At 33.2% G+C, this 21,186-nt stretch overlaps 3 protein-coding genes across 5 annotated transcripts in view; 2 read left to right on the top strand and 1 right to left on the bottom strand.

Moving 5' to 3' along the window:
• Window positions 1-2,686, top strand: part of LOC115440498 (calcium uptake protein 3, mitochondrial) — a 110,413-nt gene extending 107,727 nt beyond the window's left edge. For all 3 annotated transcript variants that reach the window (XM_030164835.2, XM_030164833.2, XM_030164832.2), the window contains one exon: window positions 224-2,686. In XM_030164835.2, coding sequence (XP_030020695.1) covers window positions 224-295 — 72 coding nt within the window. In that variant the 3' untranslated portion in view covers window positions 296-2,686. The remainder of the gene's footprint in view (window positions 1-223) is intronic.
• A 1,103-nt stretch (window positions 2,687-3,789) lies between these two features.
• On the bottom strand, window positions 3,790-13,667 carry LOC115440492 (protein phosphatase methylesterase 1). The gene is made up of 10 exons (XM_030164826.2): window positions 13,445-13,667; window positions 12,896-13,097; window positions 12,365-12,474; window positions 11,250-11,407; window positions 10,925-11,015; window positions 10,593-10,658; window positions 10,131-10,298; window positions 9,314-9,471; window positions 8,264-8,328; window positions 3,790-7,814 (listed from the first exon to the last, which is right to left on the bottom strand). The coding sequence occupies exons 1-10, from the start codon at window positions 13,516-13,518 to the stop codon at window positions 7,713-7,715; spliced, it is 1,194 nt and encodes a 397-aa protein (XP_030020686.1). The 5' UTR covers window positions 13,519-13,667; the 3' UTR covers window positions 3,790-7,712.
• A 202-nt stretch (window positions 13,668-13,869) lies between these two features.
• On the top strand, window positions 13,870-21,121 carry LOC115440512 (zinc finger protein 62 homolog). Its single transcript, XM_030164853.2, has 10 exons — window positions 13,870-14,197; window positions 14,942-15,179; window positions 16,698-16,790; window positions 16,943-17,029; window positions 17,099-17,152; window positions 17,522-17,684; window positions 18,123-18,247; window positions 18,767-18,886; window positions 19,759-19,900; window positions 20,243-21,121. Exons 1-10 carry the CDS (start codon window positions 14,036-14,038, stop codon window positions 20,619-20,621), a joined length of 1,563 nt encoding a protein of 520 aa, XP_030020713.1. The 5' UTR covers window positions 13,870-14,035; the 3' UTR covers window positions 20,622-21,121.
• Window positions 21,122-21,186: the final 65 nt, after the last annotated feature.

The following is a 21,186-nucleotide window of genomic DNA, read 5'->3' as shown; positions in this document are numbered from 1 at the left end:
TTTTGGGCTGATTACTTAGGTAGATACAGTAACGACTATTTGTAAGTTTTGTTGTGCAGCTGTTATCCAAAAATAAATAAATTGTAGAATGTTGTATGGATCCCACTCCACTTTAATTATCAGGTGTAGTGGGGTCAATTTACCGCGTATAAAAAAAATCAATGACCATTAAATACTGTTTTAAGGCTCCGCGTATGAATTATAATTTGTATTTGATTTTCAGTCGTATGCGAAGAACGAAGGCTGGGAGGCGTTCAAAACATGCGTCAAGCAAGAAATGAAAAGCGCTGTTTAAACTATTGTCGTATTTTAATTTGTATCAACATCACCAAATATCATACTCAGTTTGTTAATTCAGATCTCATCATTAACCGTCGTTTGCAATAACCAATCTTCAATTCGATTCCCAATGGACCAATCAAAATAACTAATTTGTACGCAGGTCACAAAAGCTTTGTTCTGATTGGTCCATTTTTGAAATAAAACAAAGCGATTGGGATATTGAAAACGGCTGTTAAACGCACAACTGCTTATTAACATTGTTAAAGCCTCACTAGAAATGTTTAGATATATACTAACATTATAATTGAAGGGGTTGGAATGTTTGTAGCTCCCGCCAGAATGGCTGAATTAGTCTGGATGACACAGAGATAGTCTGGAAAAACAGGATATTTTATTTTGGGGAAAATGATAGCGGGACTTTATCCCGGAAAAGTTTGTCACCAAGGCGGAGCCACGAGCAAACGTTAGTGTAATACGGTTGAACTATGTTTTGTCTTGTTTTCTTTTACTTCTAATGTCACTTTAACATAGACAATGCACTGTTTTAGTATTACAATCGTTAAAGGGATTAAAACTATCGTTTCTAAATAAATCTAAAATAATTTATTGCATATTTATAAAATTGTTGTAGTTATAATCGATTTAATCGATATAACAATCGATTAAGTCAACTGTATTATCGATTTTATTTGAATTGAATTCAAATTGCTTGTGTATTCTGGTAAAGCATAAAGTTTTTTAGTATTTTAGAAACTTAAGTTTCCCGTTAATCATTAATATTTTATTACTTTTACGTACAGTCGCCTAGATAAATAACTGAACAAATTCAAAATTCATATACACTTTTCTGATCTTACTGACACTTTTTTCTTCACAGAAATAAAATAAAATGCATTTACTTTATTGCATACAAAGAAAAAATCTATGAATTATACTTAACGGGTATAGGTGTTTTGAATTTGTTCTGCTACGTTTGTTGCTGACTGTACGATGTTGCTGCCACTAAGATTCATGGTAATAAGATCAAAGTAATGGTTGTTATAATGAGATTATGTAATTAATTATATATTTAAAAAAATTGTTACCCTTCCTTACTTCGCCGTAGTCCGGTAATAACAAGTGTTATTGTTGACACTTTTGTATTTGCTTGTGAAAAATGCTATTTGTGATCTAAATTGTTTCAACTTTAAAAGTTATTTCTTTGTGATTAATAGTTTTTTTGGGTTGTTATTATTGTAAGGATTTATATAAAATTATCTGCCATTGTTAATTTGATACAAACAGAAAAACGCTTAAATTTATGACGTAGTAATTTATTTAGGTAACGCAACGTTTAATGATATTTTGCGCAGTATTCAGTCGCAATTTTTCTCTCAAAAAATCGATATTAAGAATAATCGACTAACCGCCATTTGTAATAAATGACCCCAATCGCTAAGTTCAATCTATCTTAAAAAAAAAACCAATCAGAACAAAGTCTTTTTGACATGCTTACAAATGAGTTATTATGATTGGTTCATTCTCGAAATCGGATTGAAGATTGAGATTGGGATCGTTTATTGAAATCAATTGTAAAATATTTACCAATAATTAGCTCGCGTTTTTTGTTATTTGTGATTTAAATTTAAAGTAATCGCTTTAAAAGCTTTGCCCAGTTATTAGGTAAGTTCGAGTATTATCCATTTTATTACCAAAGCATTGTATAAATTATTACATTTTTCTAATACTTGTCATTTGATTTATTTATTTGCACAAAGTATTTAGATTAAATATTTAAACAATAAATTAGTTCAAAGCTGCGCTCAGTAATGTGTAAGGGAAATGTACCAATAACGTACCAGTAATTTGAAGTAATGTAAGAATCAAACCTAAATGGGCATACGACGAAATTTCAATTGTTAAAGTTTAGTTAATTACTAAGTCTTATCAATTTAGTACTTTATGTATTTTAATTGGCACATTTCCCTCATAAGAGTTGTGATGATACTTAATTGTCTATGTAATCGTTTGCTAGTCATTTGCACTAAGTGTTGTGATCAATAGTTACCATATTTAAAAATATTACAAAGTAAATGCTCTTTTATAATACACGATACACTGCTTATATCATGCCAGAGGATTATTTAAATTGAAACAAGATCTGACGGTGAGGAGGCTTATATTTATTTACCAGTTTTATATCTATATCTACTTAAATATATTTTTAAACTGGTTACAAAAATATTATGGAGTTATGACTTTCCGAAATCAGTGTTTACGTAATCTTTCGGCATTGAGTAGAGCGGTGAGAAAAATACCTTAAAATAAGTGTCGTGTATTTGGGACATTTACCTTGTTATGCATTTAGTGTTTTTCTAGTATCTCTTTACATATTTACATAATAAATCATACAATTAATAACGTAGCATTTATTTTCTATATCATAAAAAAAACCTTTAACGGTCCCGCTGATATTCGGCTCAGGGATAACCGGTGCGGCAAGCTAAGATGTTTTTATTACATAGATACGTTGTCCGAGCTCAATACTGGCAAGAGGAAAGTAAGGTAATTGCCCGACTTGACGGCCAATGAGCGTGCGGCACTTACGTTGTTGCGTAACTGTCGATGTATATATAATCCTTTTCGAACGAATGTATGCTGCATCTTTTTAATCCTTCCTCGAGCCAATTTGTAATTATATGTACAGGTACGTGTCTATAGCAAATAGTGCGCCGTTTTTATGTGCCATTTTGTTAGTGTATGACGCGTCTATTCGTAAAACGTCATTGGCGGCAAGCAATCCCGCCAGACATACGGGTATGTGTGCAGCATTCACCCCAAACACTCATCACTGCTGACTCAAAACAGTTCGCAGTACCGCTAAGCCTGCGTAGTATGTGCCAATACAAACGACACGAATGACCATGTCGTCTGATTCTTGATAGTGATTGGTCAAAAGACCAACGCCTGAGTCACGTGTCAATCTCTCAACCAATCACATCGAACGACACGCACGTTCGTGTCGTATTTCATACAACATTCTAAGGGGGCAGAGCGACTTCATGACTTGACCATTAATCAAAAATGTTACAAGATGTATATCGAAGACTGACAGCAAATCTTAAACACGATTTATTGATATGGCATGGGTCACCAAGATAAGGCTTTTTTTTCTTAATTTAAGGCATTACAACGGTACATCGACATAGCCGAAACTCAGAACCGGTGATGTTTTATCAAATGACCTACTGATCTAGTAATTCAGAAAAACAGTTTTATTGCAAACTTCTTTCTGCACATGGCGAACCTAACGTGATGAAGCAACACATTTGCAAACTATTTTTGAAAAAAAAATATATATTTTTCTTTCAACTTAGGTTATTTATTACCTCTGTTCCGAAATGAATGCTTACAACATTTATTTGTATGAAATAAACCCATTTTATATTCATCCCTAAACAAAAGTGCAAGTGGTGGTAACAAACATATAATTTGGGTATTAATATGATGAATAGAAATAAAAATACGTTTGCCATAAATAGATTTTATTTAACACTAAACATTTTGTACTTCCATACAAAGAAAACATCGTTGCAAATTATTGCAAATAAATTAACAATAAACTAATTTCAGAAGGACGGACAAATGTTACTGCATGCAAATCATAAGCTGTTATTTTGTGACCTTAGCACTGGTATGAAAGCTACTAGCGACTGTATGCAAATCGATTTGGACCTTATAATAGAAAATTAATTTATGGCAACCTTAGAATTACAAATACATAAGTATGTATTTTGCAAATAACTTTGTTAATGTTTGCTGTAAGTTAATTTTATACTTATTTGTACTGATATCATTTATAATTGAATAAATGTGGATTGTATCTAAATTGTATCTTAACGGCTATAACAAGTTCCAAAATCGAATTTGCAACATAGATGGCGCTAGTGATCATATATACTTTTTAAATAAAATTCGCAACTCTGAAAGCGTCTGCTAATTGAGTTATTCTTAGGCGAATATAAATATTACATAAAATTGTTTAAACAAAGCATATTATACTTTTTGACCATCTAAAGATAGTTGCCAGCAGCGAGACAGCTTTAGTTTTAAAAGTTCGAAAGTAGGCGTTAGGGAGGGTAACTAAACATCAGAGACCAGAATACGAGATAGATTTAGTATGATTAGCCTCTTTCCATAGAGAAATATCACTTTATGCCATAGACAAATAAATATACAAAATGCCACATCTAACTTTTATATACTAGTCTTATTTAGTGAGTGTCAATAGAAAAATTATTAAAATCGAGCGCCCTCATTGGCTGTCTTAATTCGGGAACGCTTATTCTTAACCAATCACATTACGTATCTATTTAGCGGACCAATCAGAAACTGTTTGTCAGTGGGGCTAACTTTGTTATGGTAATTTTTTTTAAATATATTATCTTTGCTATGTGGCATCTTTTGGTTATTTGTTTACAGCTCACAATGTTAGTAACTGGCGCTAGCTAAGCGTAATTCTTTAGATATATAGACCAAACAAAACAATAAATTCATTGAAGGAAGACAAAGAGATCATACAAAAGTTCTACGATACTGATAAAAATTATTGACAAAATTATTTCTCGAAAATTGTAATTAAAAATAAATTTATTTTCTAAAGCAAGTTTGATAGCCCTTCAAGCCGATCTGGTAATACGTATTTCAATATTTGCTTTAAGGACATTAAAACTTGTATTAAAAAACTATAACTAAGCGAACAAAGCAAAAAAACTTAAATACACATTTTTAATCGACAATCCACTTAAATTTTTTCAAAGCAAAAACATAGCGGGCTGACCCATACTTTTGACTGACCTACCATATTTTATTCACAAATAACACTCAAACATTACCAATGTTTAAGTCGCCACGTTTGGTTATAAATATAAATTCCAAAACTATTCTAGAAATCAATTATTCGTTATAATAAAAACAATTGTTTAGTGTATTTACGTATAACAAAATACTAGAGGGCAGTATATTACATAGTAGAAATGGGACCTTGTATGCATAATTCGTATTACATTAACTCTTACATTGCAAGCAATTGTTAACTTTATACTAAAGAAGAATAAGAATGGTCTGAAGTTAGTCGCAACACCCAGTCTCTGTATCTGTCGCGACCTACTAGCACATCACTTCACTAACTGTCGAGCTTGCAGGCGACGACGAAGACGACTTTAATGAGCATGATATAAGGTCTATTTTTGTTAATAATTTTTTGACAGCCGGACCATACATGAGCTAGCCTCAATAATAACTTTATCTAGGCTTTATCACTCGTGACAAACTTCAAACCGGTCATGACTGAGCGAACCTAATGTACTAGCACTTTTTAGGTGCATTGTCTATTTTTGTGTCAAAAATTGTGAAAGCACTGCTGAGTTCGTTTGAAATACATTACAGCCAATATGAGACTTATCATCTTATATCTCATTGTGAAAAAAGTATGAATCAAAAAAAAAATTAAACAGAGATCAGCGATATACGCAGGAGATATTATAGTGCACAAGTATGTGCGCAATGCACAGATGCACCCTCTGTTCTTTCACTCTCATAGTCCGTTGAGACGGTAATCCATGACCGGAAAGAGATCAGGTGCGACACAAGGGTATTACACCGCCAACTCTCTCCGAACTCTGACTCCGAACTGCGACTGACTAATTTATAAAATATAAAAACCAGTCACATTATTTTTGGCCCAACGCAGAATTCGAACCCCTTACCTCAGTGTGATGGTCGTACTCATACCGCGTACGCATTATAACTACGCGACTGAGGCATTCGAACATAAAGTATACCAACTTATTAATATCTTGTAATCATGCTATATTGGTAAGTAAAACGAATTATATATTAAGTATAGTAATACTTGATACGCAAACAATAAGGGCTATATTACAGCGTCGGGTATCAGTTATTTTGGGGCAGTTGTATTATTAATATCACATTCATGTGTACTGGATCTAGGCCTTTGAAAATTGAGGATCAGTGCATCTATCCACATCAAATAATGCTTTGCTATAATAAACACCGAATATACATAGTACACAACACATAGAGTTCAATATCGAGATGTAAATATACGAATCGATTATCAATTCGATTCTTTCTAATCGATATTTATAGAATTTGTTACAATTGAGCTTGAATCACTTGGGTTAAAACGTGTATGAATATTACTAAACGCAAATAAGTCCTGTTTGCCACAAAGTAATTTACGACTTTCTTAACTTTAAAAGTTAGTAAATAGCTTATTTACAACACACTGCAGTTTTCCCTGCGTGGGATCTTGTATCCACTTGGCAATATTTGTTTCGCAACATGTGCCTCAACATTGCGAATCATGTCGATAATGCGTGAACATGATGCGCAACAAATGTTTCCAAATAACTTCATAGTAAGTTTTTGCTTAAATATTGAATGTGCAAAATACACAAAATGTATAGTTATATTAAAACGTAATATGCAAAGTATACTTATGAAGAACTTATCGATAATATTAAAAGTAAGTTGAGTTTTGGAAGTAGATATCGATTTTTATTGCTTAATGATAAGGCTGACCGTAACTGGTATACCGAATATCGATTTGAGCTATCGATTTTGTATCGAGTATTTGAATTTAAAAGGCATAATTATTTATAAGATCTTTTTATACGATGAGAATCCTAATATATCGATATATGTTGGTCCCAGAATTAAAGGGCTGAGATTGATCGATAGTCGATAGTCATTTAAGACTTAGTATAGTCAAATAGACACCTTAAAACAACAATAATAAGCCCCAATATACCACGGAGAAAACCGATGGCAACCCTTATGGGTCTAATCACTAGCGATACTGCAGTAAGAAACTGAGCGAGCTTTATTCTATTAGTACAGTACGATTATTATTTTAGTGGTACCTAGTACAACCTCATATATATCATCCCGAGACATTCTGTGAAATACCTTCTAACCGACTTCAAAAAGAACACTCAATTCAAAAAGCAAATGAGTTGCACTCTATTAGTACAAATATAAATACAATTTTACATCTCGAGTCGCTCTATCCAATCCCTTAACCGACTTTAAAACTTATGACGATCAATTTAACATATATTTTTCAAATACAGCAGCACAGATTCTTAGTGAGGCTTTTGGGGAACCTATAAAATTCTTTTTAGGCCTATTTCGAAAGGTTCAAATATATTATATCCGACAGTCAACATATAAGAGGTATAACTGAACGCATGCAGTTATTTCTTTACCAGTCTAGTTTTGTATTTGATCGCCCTATATACAATCATTTAGATACGTAAAAGACGCCTTTAATAGTTTAGAGTCCTGCTATACAGTTACCGTCAGCCAATCTCTAAGACAGGCGAGTGCAATGAAAACATGTGTGAGGGTAGTCAAAGGGTGAAGGTTCAGCATCCCGGAGGGCCTGAGGAGAGACTCATGTGTTCTCCGTTCTCTGTGACCGATGTGAGCCGATGTCGGAGAGCGAACGATGCTACCACGCGGGCCACCTGCGAGGAGAAATAAACGTGTTATCCCGTAATTTTTATATACTAATAAATAATATCAGCCCTGTATTACATACTGTCCCACTGTTGGGCACGGGCTTCCTCTACTACTGAGAGGGACTAGGCCTTAGTCAACCACATATAATTATTTTTTTTATGTTAAAATAATTATACTGGGGCTTTAAACCATACATGCTCTGGTATTAGTCTGGAAATTTATATTTTCGATTAAAAAAACAATTGGATTAAAATGTGCCGTATTTGTTGTTAATTAAAAATTCATTAATTTAGACTTGCACAACAACTAAATATCTAAACACATTAAAAGCCTCGTGCTGTCCCTATCACCCATTAGGAGCTGACGTGGACAGCGCTATGGTTAAAATATATTTATCATTGATCATATTCAGTGAGTCGTTGTACAAGCCAAACTTAGAGTTTTGTCACATTACCTCTCCCGGCGTGTCTTCGTGCACGGCGTGTCCACACCTGGTCAACACTTGCATTTGAAATTTACCTGAAAACATTACGTTGGCTTACATTACGAATAACAAAATATAATACTTATCTAGTTTTGTTTAACAATATTATCTAGATTTTTGAATGAACCTTTCCTTATTAACCTTATTATGTACTAAATTATTATTATTATGTACCTTATTATGTACTTATTATTATGTAGTACATAATAAGGTTATATTCCCGTGACACACATAATGTCATGTAGCTGTCATGTTTGCCAGCAAACATTCCGATGCTAAATGGGTTAATGGTGTGTAGATAATGGAAGGAATTTTACATTAATCCCAAAGTAGAAATAGTTATTTTATATTCTCCTTTGACAAGACAGTCCAATACACTGGCTGTCTTTCGAAGGCGACTTACCAAACCCAACCACTGTGGCGGATATTCTACTATGTTCATGTTAGTCAATTTTATCACAATCACAACAACCAGGCCCTTAATTGCAGGATACAGGCATATCAGTTAATCAAACTGCCTGATATTTAATAATAATCTATTAATATCAAAGACATTAAACAATATAATTAGTTATAGACCGAATATCAGGGCCAAAGTTTTACTCCAAAAGTTATTACCAAATGGTAATGAGTCGCTGTGTTATTTAAAGTGTCTATGACAAAATGTCACATCATTCTTAGATATGAATACAAAAATAAAATATATTTACAGAAAATGTGCTAATACTCGCATTAAAAACGTACAAATCATGATATGAAAAAAATATGAAGTATTTTACATTGATATTTTGCTATTTCACTGTAGATTGACTAATCATCTCATGAGCGCAAAATTTTTGTATAACAATTCTTCCAATGTCCGCTCTATATAATTTTAGAACTCTTTGGTTGAACACATTTTTATATATAATAATAAATAATATCAGCCCTGTATTATATACTGACCCCCTGCTGGGCACGAACCTCATTCCCTGTGGTGGAACATATGACTTCCCTAACATTAAAATCAAATATATTAACCTTGCATCTGTCCCACGGTGAGTTCTCTGTCCAGTCCGTCTATAGAGGCTAAGAGGAGTAACCTCGGCGCCCTCACACTCAAGAACGCAGCGGAAAGGCCCTTGAACCAGCCGGACCAGTGGCGCTCTGTCTTCGACAAGTCTATGCGCCATTTATATCTGAAAATTTGGAAATGGTAAATTCTGTTAAGGTTACGTAAAATGCCTAGTATCGATATTTACGATATCGATACATAACACATTCGATATTATAAATCGATATTACTTAGTTTCGTTTTATTGTATTTTCAAAGATTATATATATTAATTGACACATTTTTAAATATTTAATCCTGCTTAATAATTTGTTGTGGAGTGTTAATATCGATTTCAATGTATTATTGTTTTAAACCTTATACATTACATGTACATATTTTATATATTCAAGCTGTATTTACATATAAGTTGGTTTGTCACATTTAGTTTTACATTATATTAAGTTCTAATGTAATAATGTAAAGACTGTTGCTGGACCTTATAATATAAATAAAGTGAAAAAAAAAGTTTCAAGTTTGGATATCGATTTCTCAACATCATAATCTGTCAACTTTATACAGCTACTTTGTACTGCTTCTGAATCCTTATGACAATGTCTAATTGATTGTTGTTAATCTAATTAAGGAGTTTTGTAGTGATTGTTTAATTTTACCTTTATAAATCTGTTTTCTTGTGGTTTGAAAACATTTCAGTCCACCACAGACCATTCAATTTTATAACTTCATTCTTCTAGGATTCTATGAACCATTGATATAGATTATAATACAGTTTAAATCACTAACTTCATGGTAGCGGAGTCTCCGACCGGCATGGGCTCGGTGAAAGTGAGCTCGGCGTCCTCTGCGATAGCGTCGGGTCGAGTCCCGTGTTCGGTCGGGCCGGACAACTCGTCCGCCTCCAAGCCGGTGTACGACTCCACCTCATGGGTGGCGAGACGGCCTGTTTCTACACTGGAATTGTACAATTATTATTTGTGTTATATTGTGCATTTCAAAATAATTATGTATAAACTATAAGAGGAGTACTCAGATTCTTAATGTGAGCGACATGGGTAGGGATTTTGGTGGGAACTCCAGAACTTTGGGAGGCCCAAGAAGCTAAAGTCGACCCTAGGCATCACAGAAGAACACAACTAAGAACTTAAATAAATACAATTTTAGTTGACAAACAAGCTCAGTATGTAAAAAAAAATCATGCAATCTAAAAATTTTTTTATACAAACTGAATAAGTTTCTTCTACTTACTTAACTATTTGACTAGGCATTGATACTTTTGCCGAATCCACATTTCGCACTTGACCACTCCTGACACTGTTAAAAAAAGAAAAAACACATTCATCAGCCAGAAATTAATTGACTATATTTAATTTGAACCATATTTTGGATATGGCAGATTTTATTCACCAGAGTTCATACCTCTACACTGTTGTAACAGAAATTGGTATCTACATAGCCGCATATAAATACATCGAATTAGTTTTTTGTTTTTTATAACTGTTTTTTAAAGTCTGTGGTATATTTTCATACATTTTCAAGGAAGCAATCCATGATTACGATTTTTTTCCTTAATTACTTACCACCACTCTATGGCGTGTTCTATGCTCTTGAAGTGCGTTGGTCTACCTCTGAGGAAACTCTGCATGCTGGCCAAAGCATCCATTGCTGTGCCTGAAACAAATATTACTATTTTACTAACTGAGAATTTGTTTGTTGTATATTATGAAATTATTGACTATAGTTTGTCATGAAATCAATAGAATATCCAATTTAACTTATAAAATATACATAAATATTGCATTAAATCAGGCAAGGCTAAGCGTCTCATGGTAAAATCACAAATTGTGATTACAATAAGACACCAGAAACCCATTTTTCACTAAAATGATTAGAAAGAAGACTAACCTTCTACAACATCAATAACAGCGATGCCTTGAATGCTCTGCTCCAAAGAGGGCAAGTGCGCAGTCCTCACAGCTATCGCTCCTCCCATGGAGTGTCCGACCAGTATCAGCGGCGGGAGGATCGCGCCAAACAGCTTGTGTAGGACCTCTTCTACATCTCTATGGAAAAAAAATTACGTTTATGGTCTAGTGCGCTGGAAACTGGGTTTTAGATTTGATAGCCGGGTCAAATATATTGTAAATCCTTACATATTGTTGATCAAAGTCTCCTACCGCCTCTGTATAGCTGAACACATTAAACTCAAAACCACTAAAAGGATTTCTATGAAATTTGGTATAAAAATAATTTGAAATGCTGGGACATAATATGCTGATTTTTATTCTGGGAAAATATATGGCTGGACATTTTCCCCAGAAAAACTCATTCACGCAGGCAAAGCCGCAAGCAAAAGCTAGTTCAAAATATATAAAAACAATTTATTAAACACAATATTACTAGTTCAATTGCTGTAAATTTATATATTATAAAAAAGCATTATTTTGATACCAAAAATTAACACTATGCTAAATCGATTTTTGCCTAATTTCTGTCAGAATGCAAAATTATTATTTCTATATCTTTCAGAAGCTTACAAAATCTTTTCTTTTTTTGCTAGAAAATGAATAATTCTTGAATTACACAAAATGCTCATGAAGAAAGCTCTAGTATTATAAAATTTATCTAAATTTTTACTTTAAATGTCTCTCATATAAAGTTGCCATTTTCAATGTAGTGCAGTGGCAACTGTAACAGTTACAGTGATTTGTGAGGCAGTAGCAATTTATGCCGAACTGTATACTTTAGATTAATTCTTAAGTTACATATTATTATCCATGTTTTACTGGTGGTAGGATATATGAAATCCACCTGGATAGCGACCAGCATACACAAGGTGATAAAACCCGCCTCAGTGCCTCATGTAAGTGTCGCATTCCAGGATCAGCCTGTGTAATCAGTGCTGAGGTGTAATCATATCTCATCGATCAAATGCTATTGGACCCTACTCTACTTACCATCAGGTGCAGTGAAGTAACTTTGCCATGGATGTATAAAAAAAAATTAAACACTATACTTACTTCACCAAAGTTTCAGCACTGAGATCATCGCAATTATGAGCTTTAGTCTCCCCGTGACCTCTTATGTCCATGGATATCACTTGACAGTGGATCATGTTTGTAATTTCTTCCTAAAAACAATTTATTCAAACAATATCAAACACCACTGTCTTCTATACAAGCGTGTAACAGCATTGTAATAATACCAACGCCATGACACAAACAATTGCTTGATAACTGAATTCTAGATAGTCAAGTTGAAACTGATTAGTAGACTTCCTGCAGAAAGAATGGTCTATACTAATTTATACTTTTCGTAATTTTAGGTTAATTTATGACTGAAATAAATAATTATATTATTATTAATACATAAAATATTAATGTAGATAATTATTAAATTAAAAATCTTCCCACTCCTATTTATTATACAAGCTTATCTAGGATGATGCAGCTGTCTGTGTCCTTGTGTTTTCATCTAATCTTGACATTAGTAATATTCAATACAGCAACAATTTTATACATTTTTAGGGTGAATATAAAAACAATACTAACTGAAAACAAAGCCCAGCTCAGCCCGGAATATCCTCCACCGTGCAATGTGATGATCCTTGGCCTTTCTGGATGGTCAGGTTCTGGAGATAAATATACCCTAAATATACCACCCTCAGTCTCCACATCCAAATATTTCTCGAAATATTGCTTCCATGACACTGGGCTGTAGTCCTTGCGGCGACCAGCTCCAAAGGGCGCTAACCTGGTAAAACAATTAAATGCTTAATTAAGAACTAAGCAAGGGAGTGCAACAGGTTTCTTTTAAATTGGTAATATTAAAATGATTGAATTGGGAATGGTTTTATACCTCTCAAACTGTAATGTATTTCGATGCAATGTTTTTCTGTAAATGCTAATGTACAAAATGCCCTATTTATGAATTTAACATATTGTAACAAAAACTGTCAACAACATATCTAACCGAACATGATTGAAGAACATTATTAATTAGCAATTATACCATTTGCTATCATATCTTAAGTAATGACTCCTTATTGCAGACTTATTAATAAAATACTTAAACATAGTAACATTTACAAATTAACTTACTTTGACACCCCAGAGGTCCTAGGACATCTTGGCGGCAATTTGTTCTTCATAATACTTTTTTGCAACGCAGACATTTTTTAAACAATATCTTAGTATAGAAAACTAAAATGCGACAACAGTTTTCGTTTACAATAACACAAAACTCGAAAGTGACCTTTATTTTGCCGACATTTTATCAGACAAATACTGACAGAGGTGACAGATGATGCCGTATACAATAGAGATATCCGTTATCCGTTTAAAATTGTAGTCGATTACTGATAATAAAATCGCCTAACATATTTTAGCGTTTTATTATTGCTTTGTGAAATTTATTTGTCAAACAATATTTTCGAATCCAAATATGATTACAAAAATGTAACTAAATTTTCAATTTTGAATTAAAGTAAGAAATTGATAATTCAAATATTAGAAGGTCATAAAACACTATTATTACAGATTTTTTGTTATTATGAATCAACACAAAACGTGTTTAACAAAACGTAGCTTGACTGTTGTTTTGGTGTTGTGTTTCGTTCGCCAAATGCCAATTTTTCCACAGCATTGAAATGTAATTAAATTTAAAATTAGTTAAATCAGGTGCATTTTAACATGTCTACCGATTTAAAATCACGAAATGTGCCTCTGGACCTGAGCAAAGTGTGTCGAATATGTCTGCAGTCGAATAAACCAACATGCGATATATACACAAGTTATTATGTGAAAAGAAACACTCTCTACTGTGAAATGCTAGCTTCCTGTACTAAATTAAAGGTATTTGAATCTCCCTTCATTGTTATAATCACTTGTATTATAGAATTCAGTCGTCTATGTCCTGAAGTCATTTGATTCTATAAACTGGCACCAAGCCCTTATAGTTTTTTATTGACCTACTCGCAAGACCATTATTTAAGAAAAATAGTATTTAATTAAGACGTATACAACGTATATTAATAATGCTAATAGAATTCATTATTTTCTAATTATGTTAAAGCATAGTATTCATTGCCTAACTTATTTATAACATATTAGTGACATTTCCTTCTTATAAGTGTTTAACTATGTTGCTTTTGCCTATTTCCAACTCACATAATACTTTTCTGTTATACAAAGTTCTTAAGATTTTACAAACTATCCCTATTATTAAGTTAAATTATGTTGCTATATTATGCATTAACATAATGATGTAGATACAAAGAAACTTTCTTAAGAGATTCCATCACTTTTGAAGTCATTAAGATCTGCATTCACAGACTTTAAAAATATATGACTTAGAAAATGAGGAATTTATACAACAATGTTTTTAGGTCTGCTCATTCCTGTTGCTTATAAAGATAACTTGCTCTGAGCAAACTTTTTGTGAAATGTGACATTATTTTCAAGTTGTAAATAGACAGGAGTTTATAGTAATTACTCACACTTATATAATGCCTTTGCCCTACTCAAAGCCAAATATTTTATAATTAAACTATAATAATCAATACAGCACCATTTTGAATACAATAACATATTTTTCAGCTAAACAAAGATGATGGATTACCAAGACAAATATGTAAAGACTGTTGTAAGCAACTTAAACGGACCTACGCATTCAACCTGCAGTGTGAAGAGAGTGACAAGGAACTAAAAGGATACATACTTAAAGATGAATTTAAGAACAGTAAAGTAAAGGTTGTGAAAGAAGAAGCCGTGCACAATACAGAACTTGTTTTGTCTATGATTGAGGATAATGATGTCAAGAGTGATATTAAAGTTGGTATGTTTTGTAAGGAATGTTTCATTGTAAGAATTAAATGTCATAAGGTCAGTCGGGGAAAGTGCGCCATAAAATTATCATAGCTGGATTCAATGCAAAATAATTTCTTTTTGTGCTGACTTAAGAATGTAATTTTATTAATTTAAGAATATTTGGTATTTTGTGATAACGACCTATAGCCATTCAAGGAAATCAGAAAATAATTTAATAATATTTTGCTCAAAGTAAAAAAAGATGGTAGTAGGCGCACTTGACTCCGGAAATGGGGTAAGTGCGCCTGTGTAAAAAAAACGTCAATATTGAACATTATAAAGAAAACACTCATTTTAGTCCATAGAAAAATAAGTTTTACCCGCATTGCTCTTGGATAATTTTTTATAACTCAATATTATAACAAACTATGGCTGTCAAATCAAATTCGGGGCAAGTGCGCCATATTTTTGTAAATCAGGGCTTCAAAACATTTTACCCATTTTTTTGCTATATTTAGGTATTGATATTAGAGTTTTATGTGCGGATATGTTGTTATAAAGAAATGGTAGCTTTAATACGAAATCCATTTTATTTCTAAAGACTAAAAAACAAACAAATATGTAGGAATTAACATTTTTGAATGCGTTATAACTCAAAAACTTAGAATTTGGCCTTATAACATTTCTCATTTCTTCTTTTGTAAAAACGAACCATTTAAAACAAACAAATATCTGACGAATTAACTAATACACTTTTTTATTTAAGTCGGTTCAAAACAAAATACCTTGAGTACAAAAAATGATGCTGTTACATTTTAATAATAATAAGTCATATTAGTAAAACTTATTCTCAAAAAAAGGTTGGTAATATATGGTTTAGGGGTAAGTGCGCCATACGACTATTAACTGTGGCGCACTTGCCCTACTCGACAATTTTGAGGTGCATTTTTTCGCATTGCTAAAAAAACCTTTATTTTAGTATATATAGATAAAATTCGGGCAGGAAGTTAAAATAAAAGGTTTAAACTATGTACTCACCTTACTGGTTTACAGAAATATGTTAAATATCTTGAAATATTTGATGTTATCTTTCACGGGGTCATCTCTGTTTACAGGTCTAAATGACACTTATAATAAAATGGCGAATAAATCGTATGAAAATGAACAGAGCCATTTGTGTTTTTTAGTGGAACTGCATTTCAGTTAGAATCATAGATATAAGATTGCGGTAATTGTATAACATCAATAGTTTTCGATTTTTTTAGGGTAGGTGCACTTACCCCGTCGGCGCACTTGCCCCACCTGACCTTATATTATGATGTCAGGTTATCTGCTAAGTATCAGCCTGGAGTCTTAAATTTGTGCCCTGTATAGCAATATGTTTGACCCCTATCATATGGGACGGAATACTCAAGGAAAAAATCCCTTTAATTACAAAGGCATGATGCATATTTGTGTTTTTATTTAATTGGATCATTTTTATTTTCAAATATAGCATTGTCATTAAGTTTCATTAAAAATGGATAATAATTAGAAAATTTTATAGAGCCTTCATACAATGATGGAGAAGACAGCTGTTGGGATGCAGATGATGACAACCTTCTTCTAGAAGATATCAAAACTAAGAAGAGGCTAGATGGTAATTCTCTTTATATACTTATAGTGACTTCCTATTGTATAAAAAAAATATTTCTAGTTTTTCAACATTAGCTGTATTAAAATGTTGACCATAGATGATTTTAACATGTTACAAGCTGTTAAAGATCATTTTAAATCAATTTTTTTTTTCAGAATCATCTTTAAACAATGACATCGAAAATTGCATAGACACAGAAGGATTGCTTTTAGACAATATTGAAATTAAGAACAAAAATGAAGGTAAATCATAGTCTATAACATTGTGCATAGAATTATGAGATCATATATTAATAATGATTTTTTTTGCAGCATCACAATTACGCGAATTGAAACCTAAAGGCAAAAGAGGGAGAAAGAAAAAAGGTACATAACTTACATAGTTTTTAAAACAACTCTAGTTATTAATAAAACATTAAAATCAACTTTATAATATTACAGTAATTAAATTCAATAGTCTCGCCGCATAGTTCAAAGGACAATATAGCTTGCGGAATGCTGGTATGTTTAAACCTCTGTAAAGGAAACTAGCTAGCAATCACAACATTGGACTTCCACTGACGAGTTGGACTGATGACCTAATGAAAGTCCCAGGAGATCGCTGGATGCGGGTCGCCTCCAATAGGTCAATCTGGAAATTTTTGGGGGCGGCCCATATTCAGCTGTGGACATCCTACGGCTGATCTTGATGATGATGATGATGAACAAGACCTATTATGAATGTATGTCTTACAGTAACGCTAAACGGCGAGACGCCATCTCTGCCGGAGAGCAAGTTGCCGCACCAATGTGATATCTGTGGCAAGTTCCTGAGCACCAAGAGCAACCTGAAGGCGCACAAGATATGTCACACTGACATACGACCGTATAAGTGTCCCGACTGTCCAGCTTCGTTTAGGTTCAGTCATTTTAAATATTATTAAACCTGATAATTATAATTCGAACATCTTAAAGTCACGTTATAGATTCTATTATATCAATGTCTTAGATTTGTAATATAATTCATTTGAATGTTTAAATTTCTTTTTGCTGTTTAAATTTAATTTTGTATATTAATTGTTCAGTATTTATTTTATTTCCTTCTTTTGTATCTGCTGCCTTATGTGACAAATGTCTGTGGAAACTTTATTGGATTATGTGTTACCTATTTAACTAGTTTATATATGTAATATCGTTCTGTTTGTTTTCTTAATAAATATAAATAAATAAAATCATTTTCTACACAAGCATGCTCTATTGTAGACCACAATGTTATTATCAGTCCATGATTTAACTATTTTCTAACTCGAAATTAACTATACCTGCTCTCGGGGACAATAATTTTCTGTGTTCTCAGGGGTCACAGCGCGCTATTCCAGCACAAGAAAGTCCACACAGGTGAAACTCCATACCACTGCGAATACTGCCCGAAGCAGTTCAGCAGACGTACTGGGCTTGTCAATCATATACGGATGCACATAGGTATGCATATACAAATTTTGTATAAGAAGTGTCTAAATATCAGAATATCTTTATCGGTTCATTTATGTTAGTGGTAGAATATTTGCCCTACAGGATATCGACTACCAAGTTCATGGTGTATAACTCTCTATAGTAGCTCATGAAAGATATTGATAAGAGATAATAACTTCTCTTTAATCGATACAATACATACGAAGGATATTGTAGCCAGTGTAACTACTGGACATAATGAGACTTAACATCTCACGTCTCAGGATGGCGAGCGCAGTGCAATACCAAACAATACTTTGTAATTCAAGATGTTGGATGGTGTTTCTACGGTTTATGGGTGGTCGTATCGCTTACCGTCAGGCGAACGGCAAGCTCATCTCGTCATAAAGCAATAAAAAAAAACCTAGTTATCACCACTCACTATCAATTATACTGAAGTATTTGTGGAGTTTTTTTTTTTTAAATATATATAAGATTCTAACAATTAATTAAGGTAACATCTACTCAATAATGCTCTGTTTGAATCAGGTGAGAAGCTGTACAGCTGTGACATCTGTTTCAAGAACTTTGTGCAGAGCGCTCAACTGTCAATACACATGAAACGGCACAAGGGAGACAAGCCGTTCCTGTGCCAGGATTGTGGGAAAGGTAGGCATTCAGTATCATTGTTTAACTTCTAATGGATTATAGGGAAGGTATTTTGGATCTTATTTATGTACCGTCAAAGATATTAAAACTTGTAACCTAATACCCAATACCGATTAACATTGGTAATATTTATGAGCGGGCTTCGAGGAGTAATTAAACCATGTTGCCGCATTAAAACTGTATTTTAAAATAAATTTGACACGCACTTAAATGTAACGATCGTGGCTTAAATTTTTAAAACAAAATTAATTAGGTATCGTGTAACAAGTCCTTCTGTCACTTACAGTTGGGTTTGTAGAGTTGTTCGTGTTTTTGATGGTAATGTATGGGAGTCACAACTCTAGCTATAATGAAACTCCAAAGATGGCACTGAATATATTATGTATTTCGAAACTCCAGAGTACGTTTAATACACAGTGGCGTACTTAGATGGTAATAGTAACAAATCGTAAGACGTACTAATTAAACAAAGGCGCACGTTGCTTTTATATGGGAGGTATGGTGTGACACAGCGTTCTCGCACAACTACGCACGTGCACTTACACAGCTGCGCGTGTGTGTGTGTCCCAACAGGTTGTTCCATCGGTAGTCAGGTAAGTTAAAGCACTTATCTCTCTGGCGAATTGCAAGCAAGCACAGCAACTCGTCCAGTGTAATAAGACTATTAAATTGACCATGGTAAAACAATACTGGTTAAGAGAATGATGATGATAAGATGGTGAACGAACTTTAACTAGTTTCCAAAAAAATAATCCATCACAACCAAAAAACAATTTAACTATTATAGTATTTCTTTTATATATTTCTATATTCATTAAGCCATCATTAATTAATAAGTTTAAACCTGATGTGGCACGTTTTCTGTTGTGCAGGTTTCCCGATAAAAGCGGACCTTCGCGTCCACCAGCGTATCCATAATGGTGAGAAGCCGTACAGCTGCCACCTCTGCACCAAGACCTTCGCTACCGCCGGCAATCTCTCCATACACGTGCGCATACACAACAAGGAAGTCAGGTAAATACTCAAAGGAATAATAAAACAACTGTCATTGTTAAATGTAGAATAAGACTGTTCCCTTAAAAAGTGGCATGAATTATAAAATACGACATGTATGTCAATGTTGCACGATTGTGATTGGCCGAGATACGACGCGCCATAAGACGCATGTAATCTTGAAGCAATTTTCAGCCTAAGGATTTAGTTATGAGGTCTAGTGTTGGATATGTTTAAAACCAAACTATTATTGTTATCAACTGCCCCATGAAAATCTTACTCATCACTAGGTTGTGATAATTGTTTTATCGCTATAGCAATTGATGCGTTGAAAACAATAAATAGCGGCAACTTCTGTTTCAGATACAACTGCGAAGTGTGTCACCGCGGTTTCGTCACATGCAGTGCCTACAACGTCCATCTAAAGCGGCACAAAGGGCAGAGAGACCATCACTGCGAGTGTGGCAAGACTTTCTACACCTCGTCCGCGCTCAAACAACACAAAGTCGTCCACACCGGCGAAAAGAAATATCAGTGCAAAATATGCGAGAGAAAATTCACACAAACTAGTCATTTAAGTCGTCATTTTAAAAGGGACCACGCAAAACCGAACATGCCAGTGCCTTCGTCAGATCATTATAAAATTGTATTGCAAGGAAACAAAGTATTTGGGCTACTAGATGGCGCTTTACAGAAGTTTACAGAGACCACTAATTCAAACGTCAAATGCGAAGGATCATAGTGACGTGTATTTAAAGAATAATAGTAAAGAATTTTATCTATTTTTGCGAACTTTTAGCGGTTTGATAACTACCTCAATGTTATAGAGAAAATTGATTTTCGATATTTAATTATTATTATTGGTTTTAAGTCTTACGATTTATTTAAGTAGTACATTTATTAAAAATGATATTGCAACTTTATAATTAGCTTTTTATCAGTATGTCATCACAATTTTAAACACACTTGTTATTTGTTTATTTTGCTGTATTGGTTTTTTTTATTTATTATTATGTCCAGACATTGTTGCTGTCAATAGAAACTTAACCTTATGGTCTTTCTTAACTCGATCTGCTTTGATCTCTTGACAACATTGGCAGTCAATTATAAAAGTGATTTATGTGTTTACAATAATATAAAAAATATATTTATAAGATAACTGTCCATGGTTGAAATGTTACAATTTAATTTTGTAGTAATTGTAAATCCCTAAGAGTGAATTATATGTTATATTTTGTCTTACATTTTGTTTTATTTCAATAACCAATTATAATTATTATGAAAGACACAGGGAAGATATAAAGGAT

The sequence above is a fragment of the Manduca sexta genome, chromosome 6, assembly GCF_014839805.1.
Source record: "Manduca sexta isolate Smith_Timp_Sample1 chromosome 6, JHU_Msex_v1.0, whole genome shotgun sequence".
Taxonomy (NCBI): Eukaryota; Metazoa; Arthropoda; class Insecta; order Lepidoptera; family Sphingidae; genus Manduca; species Manduca sexta.
The sequence above is the reverse complement of the archived record's forward strand: the minus strand, read 5'-3'. Positions and strand labels throughout refer to the sequence as shown.

Excerpts from the sequence above, each read along its gene's own strand:
- LOC115440492 (XM_030164826.2), bottom strand. The coding sequence starts at position 13,518 with ATGTCTGCGTTGCAAAAAAGTATTATGAAGAACAAATTGCCGCCAAGA. Across the intron at positions 10,659-10,924 it reads GAACACGCCATAGAGTGGTG|TGTCAGGAGTGGTCAAGTGC; the intron begins GTAAGTAATTAA and ends TTTTTTTAACAG. Across the intron at positions 8,329-9,313 it reads CACCGTGGGACAGATGCAAG|GTAAATTTCAAATGCAAGTG; the intron begins GTTAATATATTT and ends TAATGTTTTCAG.
- LOC115440512 (XM_030164853.2), top strand. The coding sequence starts at position 14,036 with ATGTCTACCGATTTAAAATCACGAAATGTGCCTCTGGACCTGAGCAAA. Across the intron at positions 17,153-17,521 it reads AAGAGGGAGAAAGAAAAAAG|TAACGCTAAACGGCGAGACG; the intron begins GTACATAACTTA and ends TATGTCTTACAG. Across the intron at positions 18,248-18,766 it reads TCATATACGGATGCACATAG|GTGAGAAGCTGTACAGCTGT; the intron begins GTATGCATATAC and ends TGTTTGAATCAG.